The 15,039-nt window shown below is 42.0% G+C and overlaps 1 protein-coding gene across 3 annotated transcripts in view; it reads right to left on the reverse strand.

The window, feature by feature from the left end:
• Window positions 1–2,863: 2,863 nt before the first annotated feature.
• VEGFA (vascular endothelial growth factor A) overlaps window positions 2,864–15,039 on the reverse strand; it is an 81,718-nt gene continuing 69,542 nt past the window's right edge. For all 3 annotated transcript variants that reach the window (XM_085610264.1, XM_085610263.1, XM_085610265.1), the window contains 2 exons: window positions 13,410–13,541; window positions 2,864–10,764 (listed from right to left, as the gene is read on the reverse strand). In XM_085610264.1, coding sequence (XP_085466390.1) covers window positions 10,743–10,764; window positions 13,410–13,541 — 154 coding nt within the window. In that variant the 3' untranslated portion in view covers window positions 2,864–10,742. The remainder of the gene's footprint in view (window positions 10,765–13,409; window positions 13,542–15,039) is intronic.

Genomic DNA, 15,039 nt, shown 5'->3' on the forward strand with positions numbered 1-15,039 from the left:
TCTTCAGGGGCCATGCTGCTAAGCTTAGTCTGTGTGTTTATAGTTCTAAGTGAAGCACTTGTCCTCCTTATAAGGTAAGTAAGTCTTGATGCGCTGCTAGTGGTATTCTCCTGTCCTGTGCCATTGCCACTAGGCCTAAGAACCAGGTGTGTCTTGCCCATTGTGGACAGATTAAGATTAGAGTCATTATCTGTTTGCATTTCTTGGTTACTAACGGTATCAGGGAAATCTGTGGGGGGACGCGGGGGGGGGGGGGGGGTGGCTGTATTAAAATTTCCCTGAGCATTCCATCAAAAGGCCGATCCCTAGCAACCAGTCGTTTGGGAATCTGGTTACAAAGGTTTGGCAATTTGCACGTTCTTGTACTGAACAGAGATCTGTTGACAGGGTTCCTCTTCTTTTGCACATCATGTCTACCATCTCTTGGTTTAGTTTCCAATCATGCAAGGTGTTTACCTGTCTGCTTAGCCTGTCTCCTTCTGTGTTTTGTACTCCTGGTAGGTGTATCGTCACCAATGTTCTGTTTCTTTGAATGGCCCATGTCCATATATCCAGTGCTAGAGTGGACAGTTTGTATCTAGCCAGCAGCGTTTGCTGAGGTAAAACATGGTTGTCATGTTGTCTGTCTGGACTTGTACTGTTCTCATCATTATCTGTGTTTGAAAGGCCTTTAGTGTTTGGAAAACTGTTTTGAGTTCCAACACACTTTTGTGCTTTACAGCATCGTTAGTTCTCTACAGGCCTCTGCTCTACAGCCTGTTCAAATGAGCTTCCCACCCCATGTGTGAAGTGTCCCTGTGATGGTGGCAAAGGGAGTAGGGTGTTTGAATGGTCCCCCTGTTGTAATATTTGATATGTTCCATCACTTTAGGTAGTTGTGTGGACGAGGTCTGTTACAACCACCAGATCTTGATAACTTCACATCATCTGTGACCATTATCTCTGTAGCAGTCTTATCTTTTTTCATTCTCTGCAGAGTATCGTCCACTATGTTCCAGAACAGTGTGTCTCTAGTGAAAGGCATATTAATGAAATCTGCCTGTACCTCTTGAAAGCAGAAACTTGCAACCATGCATGCCCCCTCCTGGTGGTGCCTGCGCATAGCTGTGGACTGGCAGTGTCTGCTGCATCCAGTGCTGATTTCAGACTGCAGTTTGGAATTGTCTTTCACTCCAAAGTTTCATTTTTGCTCTTTTTTTGTACTGATTTGTAGGTGTTGCATCAGATGCTCATTTTCTTCCCATTGCCGATGAGTATACCTGTTGAGTAGTGTATTGAATTGCCTATGAGCTGTTGGGTAGCCGGAGAGCACTCCATCTTCCTGCCTACCTTCTTCAGCCTCTGACAGTGATGGAGTCGGTCTTCATAATACCCTTGATGTAGGCTGTGCCCTGGGAGGATACATTCTACTTTTTTCCTACCCTAGGAGTCACTACTCTAGCGGTGCTGTCTCTCTAAATGCTTCCCTACCCTGATCAAGGATGATCGGTACCATAGGAAGGTATTGGTTCTTCCTTTCCGAGGGCATAAGTGTTTCCAGTAAGAAGCAGGATTCCATCTGATCCTCTTCTAGCTTGCCTCCGTAGTTTTCACCCTCCTGACGACAGTATTGTATGTGTTTTTGGCGTATTTTACTTTTTGGTATAAACAGCTTCTTTGAAGTCATAGGATTCTCACTGCACCAGTTTGGTTTCTTTGGGGTTTTTCTCGTCGCTGGAGAGTTCTATCTCTTCCCTGAGTGGGTGTTTTCATTTGTACCATAGTTTGGTGTGCCCACCTTTGTTTCTACCTCGATTTCAGAATTTTGGATTGAAGCTCCGACCACGCTTCACAGACTGATCTCTCAGCACACCTTACGGGTGTACTTCTCAGAGAACATTGCCTGTGTTCCATACCGTCTTTACATTCTGAGTTTTTGTAGGGCACTAGGAAAACTCCTCTGTGTTTTTCGTCATTTTACCTCTACGTCTGTCAGTTGTTGACTTAACCTTATTTCAGCGTCTTTTGCAGTGTATTTCCTTGGGGGAAAACACTTATTTTCTGCATCTCGGTGTGGAGCTCTTACCCGTGCTTCCAGGCCTAACGGTGAAAAAGAAGAATCTAAAGATTGTGCCACCCCCAGGGGGCTCGGGGGTCATATGTCAGATGTCATCAAGGTACTTGCAGCCAAATGGTTAACGCCGACAACTCTTACATTAAAAAAAGGAGACAAAAAGAGAAAGACTATTAAGGGCGCTGCCACAGGAAGGCTGAATAATGCATAGAACGTGAATTCAGAAAAGTTTCACGCTGTAAAATCCAGGTTGCTCAATTCTCTTTGGACTCATCATTCCAGAGAAAGCAGCAGAGAATACTTCTATTTACTTCAATTCAACACGAGGAGGCACTACCATCTGCTTTGCATTTAAATACTGGCAAAGGTTTGAAAAACATACTTTTAATCCTTCCCCTAACTCAGCCTAGCTCCAGACTTTTGTGCGATCCTGCTCTTTCAAGTATGTGTAGAGTGGTGGAGAAGAGAAGGTTCACTTAATGATACCTTTAAAGGTCAGGAAAGTAGTGATAGTCAGAGATGGTAAATCAGGCGGCTGTTATGAAGAAGTGAGCGAAAACAGGATTGCAATAGATTTTGTATGTCCCCATCTCCATCCATTAAGGATACTCTTTAAACATGATTTTGTGACCCGCAGTCACTATGGTTTGCCAACGTGACACCTTTCTAGCCAACACCGTCTGTGATATATGAAGCTCCGTTCTTCGCCACTGTGATGCATTTTTCATACTCTTCCCTTATGCTGGTCATTATTTACATGGACAACAATATAATAAAAAGTGAAAAAAATAAGATCCGAAGTAAAAGTCGTTCATAAAAAAAACATGTTTTAATGATATATTTGTATCTTGTTTTATTTAAAAATAAATATGCTTCTACTAAACAATACCCCATCCGTACACATTTGCTTGTTAATATTCATATCCACAGTAATTACAAACAGACAGTAGCACCAATAAATAAACGAAGAACAAATATTAAGATACAAAAGAGATTCAGTATGCGTATTGGTTTTTTAAATATAAAAAAATTGTAGTGTTTATTTCATCCAATATACAGGTATAAATACAACGAAAGGGCTGTCGGAGGCAGAGAACAAAAATATTGGGGCAATAGGATGCATTGAGCAGGTTTACTGGATATTGGCAACAGTTTGAAAGGCTAGTTCAGTTAGTTCCTGGCTAAAGGAGAACGGAATTGCTTTTTTTGTCTCCAATTTTCAAGCAGACATTGTGGAAGCTATACAAGGTAGATTCTACCAAAGAACCCACTGAGATTCCCAGGATCTTGCGGCTTCTAGTAACTTGGCTGTAGTCATTCATGCCTAAACCACTGAAATGGAGTCTGCTTCCCGGTTGCTATGGGAAAGAAGTGTGTTTAATGAATATGGGAAAGAAGTGTGTTTAATGAAGGAAAGTTGCGTTGCTCCTTTTGGAAGGGATGCGGGCGACAAGTCTGAGAGTTCAGCTAGCCTGGTGTGATATGAGACTAGAGAGATGTGCTCTTATTTTAAGAGGTACTTAAGGGTGAGTACAGCCCGGTTACATACATCTTGAGGCTTGAGAGAAGGTTTGTACAAATACTTCAGAGGTCAGCTGGAGAAACCAATTGCAGAGATGCTCGTGATCGTGCAGGGATGTGTAAATGCATGTGATGTTACTTAAGTGTGTTTAAAGGTTTAGCTGCGAGGTGAAATCCTATAGTGCACAGGGATGACGTGGTAATTCTGCGTGTGTATATATAGTTCAAATTCACAGAAGATCTATCCCTGTAAATAATTTATTTCAAAACATTAGAAAACGTGGCCAAACGCTAAAAAAATGACATCATGAGTGACGAGATATTTACTAGGGTTTCATGTGTTATGGTCTAGTAATACCATCACGGGGTTATGGAAGAACCTACGACCCTCTTCTCTACCTTGTTCATGATCATAGACTGTATTACAGGAGCTTGGCTACCGGTAGTTAGTCTTCTGTATACGGAAGTTGTGTGTCTGTGGAACAGAAAAGGCATCCACAAAACGTTTTAAGTTATGAGGATTCAAATTTATTTTTGAATTATTTGGTTCAGAGTGAGCACATGACTTTCACAAAACAAGCCTAGTTAATGGTGCATGAGCTTACACACCCTTGTCTCCCTACTGCGCTCCCAAGTAATAATGGTAAGCAGCAGGCGGGATTACACTTCGTATAGTAATTACAGCAGGTGTTCCAGGCAGTGCATGCGCATGCTGCCTAGGCTCGACCTAAAAACTACAGGGATGCACAGATTCACATACATTCTTTGAGGGCATGCTATGTCCCGATGTTACATTCAGCTGGTGCGCAGGTATATATGCTATAACAACATCTACTACAACCTCTCTCATTTCCAGTCACAATCGCAAAAGGTATCTCGTGTCCTACACTACTACTGCCACAAAACCCTCTACTCAAAATAAACGGTCTGAAACTTGAGGAGCGTGGGCCTTCTCTACAGGTCACTCTGTAGATAAATGGAGCTGGTTTCCTTCGTGCCATGTCTCAGGTCGATGGAACACTTGTCCTGGAACTGCCATTCTACTGGAAGGCCACATTGGTGTTTCTTACTCTTCTTGATTGTTTAGGCCACAGTGTAGGAGAGGATTAGAGGTGGCAGAAACCTTGCAGGAGTCTGCGATGACCATTTTAAGTTAGAGACAAACCTATTTAACCATCATACAGCCATCTCCAGCACTATATAGATCTACACCCAAGGCTAGATAGAAATCAAAGTTAGAAAAAAGGATAACAGAGGCTTTAAATGACCGATCCAGTGAAAATGGTACATCAGCATCTGCACATACAAAGGTGCGCATGGAGGGAATGGTGTGAGCCATCACTACTGTTGGTAGCGGGAGAATATGAAGCTTAGCACTGACTTTGAGGGGGTTTGTTGTGTGCCACACGGTCAGTTTTCTTCTCATTGTGTGTTACTTTTAGGTGTATCCTCGTAATAGTTTAAATGTGGGGATTTCAACCCTTTTTGCCCCCACACAGTACAGTTATGTATCGTGTCTTTAATGTATGCAAACCTTTCAACACTACTGAAGCAGTGCAACATAATGGGTAGATTCAACTGTCACTAGCGCATACCCCTCCATTTGCAAAGCATAGTCCTTCTACGGGTTTATAAGCGTGGCGGGAGTGAACAGCCACTGCATCTATTTTCCATTTGGTCAGTCCCATACTCCGGTTATGATCTGAAAGTGTTGACAAACCTGCAAATGTGCAGATAGGTCAGTCAGTGGGATTAAACAGCAAGTTACACAGCACTGTGGAGAAATATTTACATACTTGTATGTTGGACTACAAATCCATAGCACAAGAATAAGACAAAAAATAAAAGTTGGTACAAGGCGATGGTATTCTGAGCAGCAATAACACGAAAGGATCTTGCAACTAGTCCTGCATCAGCAGTGAATTTCAAGATCATTTTTGTTGTATCGCTGACTGCGTTGTCCTGACTGTTTGCCAACTTGGAATCTTTTTGTGCACATATATTTAAACATGCACACATTACGTGACCTTTGTTTCTCTTAAGTGGTCTGTATCTATCCACTTATTAGGAATGTGTACAGGGAGAGGGGGAAGGGCTGGGAATATAGAATTAAGGGCTGGAGAAATAAGAGAAATATAGATGCAGTGTTTGCCCAGAACATACTAGAAAATGCCCAAAATTACAGGGTCTAAGGCCTGCTGACAAAGATACAGAAAACACAACAGAGCTACTACTGTCATTGCTCATAAATAGGTTTAAAAATTAAATATTACCAAAGAATACTGAAAAATCCTACTCTTATTAAATTAATAACAGTTCTAAAAACAAAACGGGGTATTAAATAGGCAGATTGGATAAATCACTTGCTATAGGCTTTAAAATGTTTTCCCATCTATAACACATATTTCTCTTTATATACACGTGTACTCACATACATTCTAGAAATAAACGTATATACATATGAACATACATGTATTTATGTGAGTTAAAAGGATTATTCTAGCTAAATGAATTATGTTACATTTGGAAAAGCAGTCGTGTAAAACTGACCCTGCATTGACTACTGGGGAACCTCGAATACAAAATCCAATGCTGCATTGGACGCTGCAATACACCATTTTCATCAAAGGGAGCGACGTCGAGGGGAGGGGGGACGCTTGCCCCCTTAATCGAAGCAGTGCAACATAATTGGTAGATTCTACTGTCACAAGCGCATACCCCTCTATTTGTAAAGCATATTCAGTCTACGAGTTTATGTGCGTGGCAGGAGTGAAAAGCCATTAAGGGTTGCCAGATTGATGCGTGCCTCACCATTAAATTGCATGGAGATGCAAAACCAGTCTACCAGTGCAACAAGGTCTGTTCTGTATATCTGAGTGTGCATTTGCTGAAAGAGAATAAATATACTTATATACAGATAATCAGACTTTAAATTTGTACAACTTTATGCGTGTGCCGGATCGGAAAATTCTAGTGGTTAGTAGTCATGTACTGTCCCTTGTGCATTATGGTCTAAGATTATGCAGACTAATTAAGGGGCAGGCATCATTCGGACCAGAGTCTGCGCATTGGTGGCAGCATTAGGATTATGCTATGAAACCCCAACTCTTGGCTTTGCCCATGACAGTATGCATTGCCATTGCCTTCAGGTGTACCCTATTAGAGGCTCACTTCCCACTCGCGTTGTTTGCTTAAATGTTTGTTGAGTGATTCACGGAGCGGGAAGGGCCTTGAATCGTGGCTCAGTAGTAGTCTAGAACAGTAGTGCAGAGTTGTGTATTGCCATGCAACAGTGAGAGGATAAAAACTAAAATGGCGTGAGTTAAGACATGCAGTAGAAGTAGCATTTTCCAGCTCAAGATTGGGGGCGGTCTTTTCACACCGCATGCTTGCCCACTGTGTAACAGGAGGTGGCTATTTCTAAGAGGGAAGACTGACCTATTCCTGTCTCCCATAGCTTCAAGTTCCCATCTTCCAGGTGTCGTCAAATTTTGGGTGGGTTCAAGAAGTGGACAACAAGCCAACAGAAGATACAGGAATGTAGGTCAGTGGTTTAAGAAAGGGTCAGTGTTATTTTCCACCTATGATAACTGCATGGCAGCTACACTAGCCTCCCACAGAAGATTCTTAATGGTAACATTCATGCAAAAATACCCAAACGCCATCACCCCTTGTGGGTGCAGCTTCTCAGATCAGAATAGGTTGAGAGGGCCCAAGAGCACAATGTTTAAAGATAACCAGCTACAACGAAGACATTATGGTATCCCACTCTGCAAAGGCAGAATAGTACCACCGCTCAGTTTGCTGACGGTAGAGAGATGGGTATGGTTAACATAAAAGGTGATTTATTGTACCCAGAAGGGTGTGGATTTTGGTTTCCAAACAGACTGGCAGTGGCCCATTGCCTCTGGTACAGTCTCAGGCCATCATCTAAGCTGAGAGTTTGGCAACAGTTTTTGTCAAAATTCATCTCTGTCCAACTAAAAATACATACATTTGTAATATACCCATGACATTTCTATATGTGTACAGAGTAACTGCTTTTGCTGCTTTGCTTTATATGTGGCGGCCCAGTAAAAAGTAGAAATGACTGATGTAGGTAAATTGCATCTTCTCTTTGGCTCGCATCCACTACACAAACCTAAATCATGTGACACAAAGGACTACATCACTTCAAGAATTTACAGAGCAAGCTTGAGCGGTTACCAGTGCCATGACAGCCTATGTGATCCCACCAAACCAGCTACATTTATAGCAATGCCTGTCGATGACAGAAGCAATCGGCATATCCACCACCCCATTGAAGCCTGCGGAGAACATTTATTAGCGGACCAGCAGATATGTAGCATTGTGAAATGCATAACTAGTGCCATGGGCTCAAAGCCACACGGATTCACATAAAAAGGCAGGGTGACATAACACGTGTGACCCTACGGTCTCCGGCATGTAGAACAAAGGCGCAGAGTGACCAGTCTTTATTTTTTTCTTTCCTCACAGTGGAGGAGAACCTGTAGCTTGCTATCCTGCGTTTAAGATGCCTTACTGAACAGCTCATGCTGGGCAATGTGAAAACCAAGACCCAGGGTCCATGTTTCACTATGTTTTTTTCTCCTCATTCCAGAATGTTCGGGCATAAGAGAATAAGAAGTGAAATGGTTTGTGCCGACATTGAGGTAGTTTTACATTATCAAGACGCCAACCAAATCCAACTGTAGCCCCACCAGCGTGATGCATTCTGCCAGTCACCTGTGCGATTGCACTTCGGCACTATTCTGATGGGAATGAATGCAAGTCAAATCTGGGCTTCGTTGATTGTGTGTAAAATATGTGGAATTCTTTTATGCAGGAACACATGTGGCTAGGGTTTGACTAAGGCTGCTAAAGTGCAACAAATGTGCTGCCAAACCACGATCAAGGGTGAATTTGTTCTGAACCTGATCAATCTGAAATCTGTTACTCCGTACAATTAGGGGTACAATTTACCTAAGCCAAGCCACTAAGCCATCTCTTCCTTCAGTGCGTTTGTAAGGTTTTGTTGGCCCCTCTGAAACCTTTCGATTGCAAACACTATCAACAGAGAAATTTGCACCTCATTTTAGTCAAATCCCCCTCCATTGGAAGCCTGCCATTTCCATCTTGCTTCCCTGATACACCATTTCAAAGCAAGCCCTGCTTATAGAGCGTAACTTATTGAAGTGATGTGACAAAGGACGATATCTGAAAGCATAGACATCGCAACAGACCACTAAACAGCGAATCACAAGTCAACAAGGCTTTAAGTTTAGAGTTTTGGCGGGTACATCGTCATTTATATGTGCAGCAAACAAGTACCAGATTTGAAAAAAGTTTGGCAAAACATTTGAAAACTTAGCCTAGCTAAGATGTAGAACCAGCTCGAAGGACGATAATGAGGACCTCATTCCAAATTTATAAGTCTGTGCCCACGTGGAATTTTTGAAATTATGACCACTTCGTAGGTTGTCGAGGTTGCATAGAATTGTATACTTGAGCAGACAAGGACGTAAGTAGGGAAGCAATGTTTCCATTAGCAATTGGTAATGTGTTGCTCAGTATTCACTTGTAGGCCTCTGCCAATGTCGAACAAACAGCCATGGTGTAGGAAATTGGGACTGTTCACCACAATTAAAATAATAAGTGTTCTCTATGGATGGATTTATGTAATCAGATTAACTATTGTATGCAAGGCAACATGTTTTCCACAAGTCTTAAAATTACACAAGATGTTGCATTTCCAACTTTACTTGCTCAGCATTCTCCCCCCTCAAGCCCTCAATGACATCTCCCCCTTACACACGTAACATGCGAGTGTACCCTCTAGAGCATTAATTTCTCTTCTAGGCCTGCAGTACACAGTAAGCATGCTATCTGGCGATTCACCATTCACACTCGACAGCTCTCCATTACTACCCAAACATCTGGATTTACTGTGCACTCTGGACCTACAGCCATGCTTCTTGTACAGAGGCATCTGTATCTCTGTGTAGAGAGAGGTGCTAGTGGCTAAATATTGGTGTCCGAATATGTTGACAACTTAACACTACAGGAACAGGATAGTTAATGAAGCCAACCAAGTTCACGGAAACTCTTTCGCACATAGGATGACTTCTGGTGCTAGGTTTCTCTGACATTGTAGCTTAGCTTCCACTGTGGTCTAGCTCTGGTCTTGTATAGTGGACGAAGTTATTCTTATTCTGGAGACATGACCATTATCAGAAACGTTTACTTGAAATATTGTCCGTTGCATTCGTTGTAGTACATGAGTTAACAGACCTGCACAGCTCCTCTGTTAAATTGCAGAAGTCCTAGTTAATGCAGTCTTTTGGATTTCAGACAGCCAACCAGCTGTCTCCTCACAGGGGGGTGAATTGGACAAAGGAGAGTTACGAGAGTGTGTGGAAACGATCACTCGTTCTTGACGCGAAGGATAACCATTCTTTTGGCCCAGTGAGTTTACTTTTCAAAGAGACACACACACACGCACACACAAAAACTCCACGGGCCTGACATGATCCTTTTCCATGTGCCTTGCATGGAAAGAGGCACCAAGCCACAAACTAAGTCATGAAAACGTGGTAGGAGATTGGAGAAGGAATCAACACTCATCGACTGATAGTCTTTCACCTATTGTCCACCATCCCGAAAGTTGACAGTGCTTTAGATTCTCCTTTCAGCAGTATTGAGGCCATCGATACTGGCCACTCTCTCTAACCGTCTAGCCATACTCCTTTCGTGCCGGGCCATCTCATCTGGTAGTCTCCTCAATCCCTTTGGCTTCCTTCTTTCTGTATGTGCTGCCAAGTTGCACCCAAAGGTGAAAGGCATAATCCAGTGAAGATGTTAATATTAGCAACGTTAAAAAAGAAATATGTGTAAGCCTATCACATATATATATATATATATACATAAATATATAAGTATATATATATTTATTTATTATGTATATGTATTCTTTAGGAATCCAAAACAGACCCTTTTCTGGCTCTTGGTGTTTAGCAGCATAAAAACTCTTTGTTTGCGAAGAAGGGCGGATCTCGGTGACGGTGATGTGCCTCCGTAGGGAATGGCTTCCACTCAAAGTGCTGTGCTCTGTACCGATCCTTCATTTTTGCTTGCCTCTACTTTCTGCGCAAAGAGGCCTTCCCTCTTCTCACCGTCTGGGTTTTTCACATCTAGATTGGGGCAGAAAATAAGTAGAGAACATTTTAGAGCAGAACATAAATTAACCACTCTATTGACAGCAAATGTTTACTTGATAGGTGCATCTATTTAACAACTAGGGTACACTACCGTCCATTCAGTAGACTGTTCACTATAAAGCCCACACATGCTTGGCTCTTTTTCAAGGGCAATGTATATTTCCATCATCCAGGAAATACAACCATGGCTTAGTTCAGCCCTATACATCCAGTTAGATGGGTATATATGTGTCAATACCACAAGTAAACAAAGGTAAATACTTCAGGTTATGGATAAACATGCTGCTAATAACCGCGGTGATGTAGTGGGCGACCATAGACTTCCGAACTCGGACGTTCTCCCACTCAGATCCTATTTCTAGGGACACATCCACACGATCCTCTCACGTCTAAGAACATCTAAAAAGGTATTGTAGAAACTGCACTCTCTGTCCAAGCTTACTGTCTAAGATAGATAGCAGTGTAGATAGAAGAACCAAGAAAATATACTCTTCTTCACTAACAGGAAGGGCAAATAAAAAACGTCATGGCTAAAACACATTGGATGCAAAAAAAAAAATGCAAAAAAAAAAAATGCAAAAAAAAGACAATTGATGGACAGAATACAGAACAATGTCATACATTCACCCCAGTACAGAGATCTGGGCTTAGATCCGTTGGACCCAGCCATATGCAGATCAGTCTTGACCCTGCTCCCAATGGGAACAGTCCAGCCCGAACTGCCAGGCCAGGACCTCCCTGGGAGCAGGGTCAAGACTGATTTGCATATGGCTGGGTCCAAACTGGAATGCCATGGCGAGCAAAAAAAATGATGGATTTAGGCCCAGATCTCTGTACTGGGGTGAATGTATGACATTATTCTGCATTCTGCCCATCAATAGTTCTTTTTGCATAAAACACATTGGAAACATTTCTAATAGCCAAAAATAAAATTTTAATGTAGGATACAAATCAAGATTTTTTTTATCTTCTATGGACAGGCTAAGGGTGTACTCATTCTCTAGTGGACTTTTTCCAGATGATGTGTCCATATTTATCATTGGTTAAGATAGACCTACAAAAATGTCATTAGTGGTGATGATCGAGTGCAGGTTTTGTCACTTATTGCTGTTTAGGCTGGAAAACTGGATGCGATCTCTTAATGACAACCTGTGATATTGTGGAGAACAGAAAGCCACAGGCCCTTGCCGATTCATCCAGTTAGTCTAATTTGTAGACAAAAGAAACCTATATACATGGACAACCTGGCGTCAAAGCTCTGTGATCAGTGTGGCAACTAGGAGGAAGGTGAACCCAAGGGAGAAACACTACATCGTGATAAGAGTGAACTTCCACTCTTAGAAACCAGCTACCAAACATATGGTGACTGTGCCTTTGACCCTGTACAATGCTCCATTGACTTTCAACTAGGTTTGCACTATGGAAATACCACATACATATATTTATGGCTAACAGCGTGTTTTAAATTGTTATGTTTGTGTGTGAATGTTCCTTTTTGGATTTTTGGTAACACAGCAATGGAAATTTCTAACGACGTTTTTCTATTTAGAATCAACAGCATTGGTAAAAGGAATCGAAAGCAATCATCTACACAGCGTGCAGTTTTTGAGTAGTGGGTAGTTTGGGTGGGGATAGTTCCAGGTCTACAAACATGCAGCCCAGAATGATGCAACCCACAAGGAGTTCAGTTGTGACCATGGTGAAAACCAAAGCTATTCGAGATCTGTTTAACCAAGGACCACCTGTGCCTGTCAACTGAGCCATCTCCAGGATTCAGTTGAGTGAGGCAAGGGACCTCAGACATATAGTTTCTGGTGGAGTGTCAGTCAGTCTTCCCTAGTCTCTTTGTGACACTGACCAGAAGTCTCAAACAAGTGGTAAAAACACTCCAGTGAGGTACGCATAAGAAAAAATTGGATTACTATTCAAGTCCTCCATCCATTAATTCTCAACAGGAGTATCTGGGAATGAGAAGATTTGTTTGCATAAACAACTTTTTGATGCAAAACTTTAATTTTAGATGCACTTGATCTAGAAGAGCTCTAGAGTAACATGATGCAGTACTCAACTTGATGCAAGAAGTGGCTGAATTCAAAGGTGTGAATGTCTAAGCGGATCCCCAACACAGTTGAATGCACTGATAATGTTTTTATATATAAAAAATAATTTTATAAAAGATTGTGGCTATTATAATCGGGAAATGGAGCAGTGGGGACCTGATATCTCTCTAATCACGAGTATTTGATAACCATGATAGACGTCTTGCTTTAAAGAAAGAAAAGAATTATGATCCTCAAACACTGCTCGCTCCTAGAAGTGCAGAAATCACATCGTGTACCCTCATCTCAATAAAAGGCAGAAGAAGAAGCCTCAAACTTAAAGCAAGGATATTTCTTTTTTTAATTGTATAACAGCAACAAAAGAGAACGGTATGATCCCCTTTACAGAAGATGGAACATACTGTTAAACTAAAGCTCCAAGCCCCAACGTATCCCCCTCCCCAAGAAGCAATATTGCTAAAAAGTAGGAAGCAATCTTTTAATCTGAGCAGTATCTTTTAAGTTGTTTTATTTAAAAAAAATATCTCTTCTTTGTCTTTCGGCAAAAAATAAACTAACCTGCAAGTCCTTTCGTTTAACTCAAGCTGCTTCGACTTGCAACGTGAGTCTGTGAATTTGCAGGAGCATTTACAGGTGAGGGGGTCTTGGACAAACAAGTGTTTTCTCCTTTCTTTGCAAGGTTCACAATGACTGCAAAAAGGCAAAAGGGAGACAGAGTCTAAGCTACAGCGGCTTCAGCAAGAGAGAAACGTTAACATGCAATAACATCAAGGCCCCTCCCAGTCCCACCATCCTACCCACCTTTCCCCCATCTTTCCACCCCCAATGCAAAGACCCGAAGGGATCACAATTCCAAAGTGACAGCAGATGCAGAGAGAGAGAGAGGACAGGAGGCTTACAGAGCAGAGCACTTCAAAAAATCCTGCATTTTACGGGAAAAAGCGAGGGTCCCAGCACACAGTGCGGCAAGAGTAGGCCATTCTTATATTGACTATTTTCTGTTTTCGAACACATGTAATATGTCACATTAGCCCAATGATTATAGCTCAAATTTGGATTTACAACCTGACTGCATGCCACACAATGAACTGCAATGCTAACCTCTACGCAATCCAGTAGGCTACTCCAAACAACAGCGCCGGGCCATGGAGTGGATGGACTTTTTCTCATCTTGTGCTGATGAACCAGGAGTGCAGGTACACAATCCCATTAATACCTTGTGGTGAATGTAGTAGTATAGCAAGGATCACCTGTTAATTTAAGTTACTTTAAAGAGGTTTTGAGACACATTGGTACCAGGATCCATTAAGAACAACTCCACCATTTCTGCAGCATTTTTAATAGCTGCGTCTTGTTGGGAAACGGGCTACGCTAGACGTTAGCAGACTGCTATTTTCGTCAGGCTGGTGTGCATCAACGGCTATAGTGAAGGCGGCTGGTGAGAAAATTCTGAGCTTAAGCTATAGCCCCAAGTACTGACCTTGTTGGTATGGGCAAGACAATTCGGTATCAATATACTGCAATATCATCTAGGTCTAAGGATGCTGGGATAATGACAATACGATTTAAAGGTACCCTTTGGACATTCGGTACCGTGCTGTCTCAAATGTACTACTGTGGTTTATTCGTAACATGTCCTGTACAAACTGGAAGATGAGCCACAATGTCACGATGAAGACTTAGTTGCCTAGAGCATAGGCCAATTATCACTTGTATGGCAGCTTGTCATCACATTTTCTCTAAACAATGGGGTGCAGACCCTGTTGCATCAATTAAAGATATACTTTTGCTCCTTCTAGATGTAGCTTTCATTTCCATGCAAACCTGGAATCACAGCTTGTAGCCTTTTGGATACTAAATTCTCCATCCTTACCATCTTTAGTACCATGTAGCTGCGGAACCGCTATCAGTTAAAAAGCCTGCTGCCACCTGGCTTAGTGCAACTAGGTTTTGTGAATGCAAAGGTGCAAATTGTACTGACAGCAGAGGCCGCCATAGACTACCTGCCAACTACTGTTGTCTAAGCACCCAAAAAAAATTCAATCTGATTATTTTACGTTGACTTTGATGCTCCACTTAACTAGTTTGCCTTCACATGTAGGAGTAGAGGGTGCCTCTTATTGCTCCAGTGTCTACACCAAGCCACCATGGTACATGGGTGGTAGGCCTAGAAGAAAGTTACAGTTTC

This window comes from Triturus cristatus, chromosome 6 (assembly GCF_964204655.1).
Source record: "Triturus cristatus chromosome 6, aTriCri1.1, whole genome shotgun sequence".
NCBI lineage: Eukaryota > Metazoa > Chordata > Amphibia > Caudata > Salamandridae > Triturus > Triturus cristatus.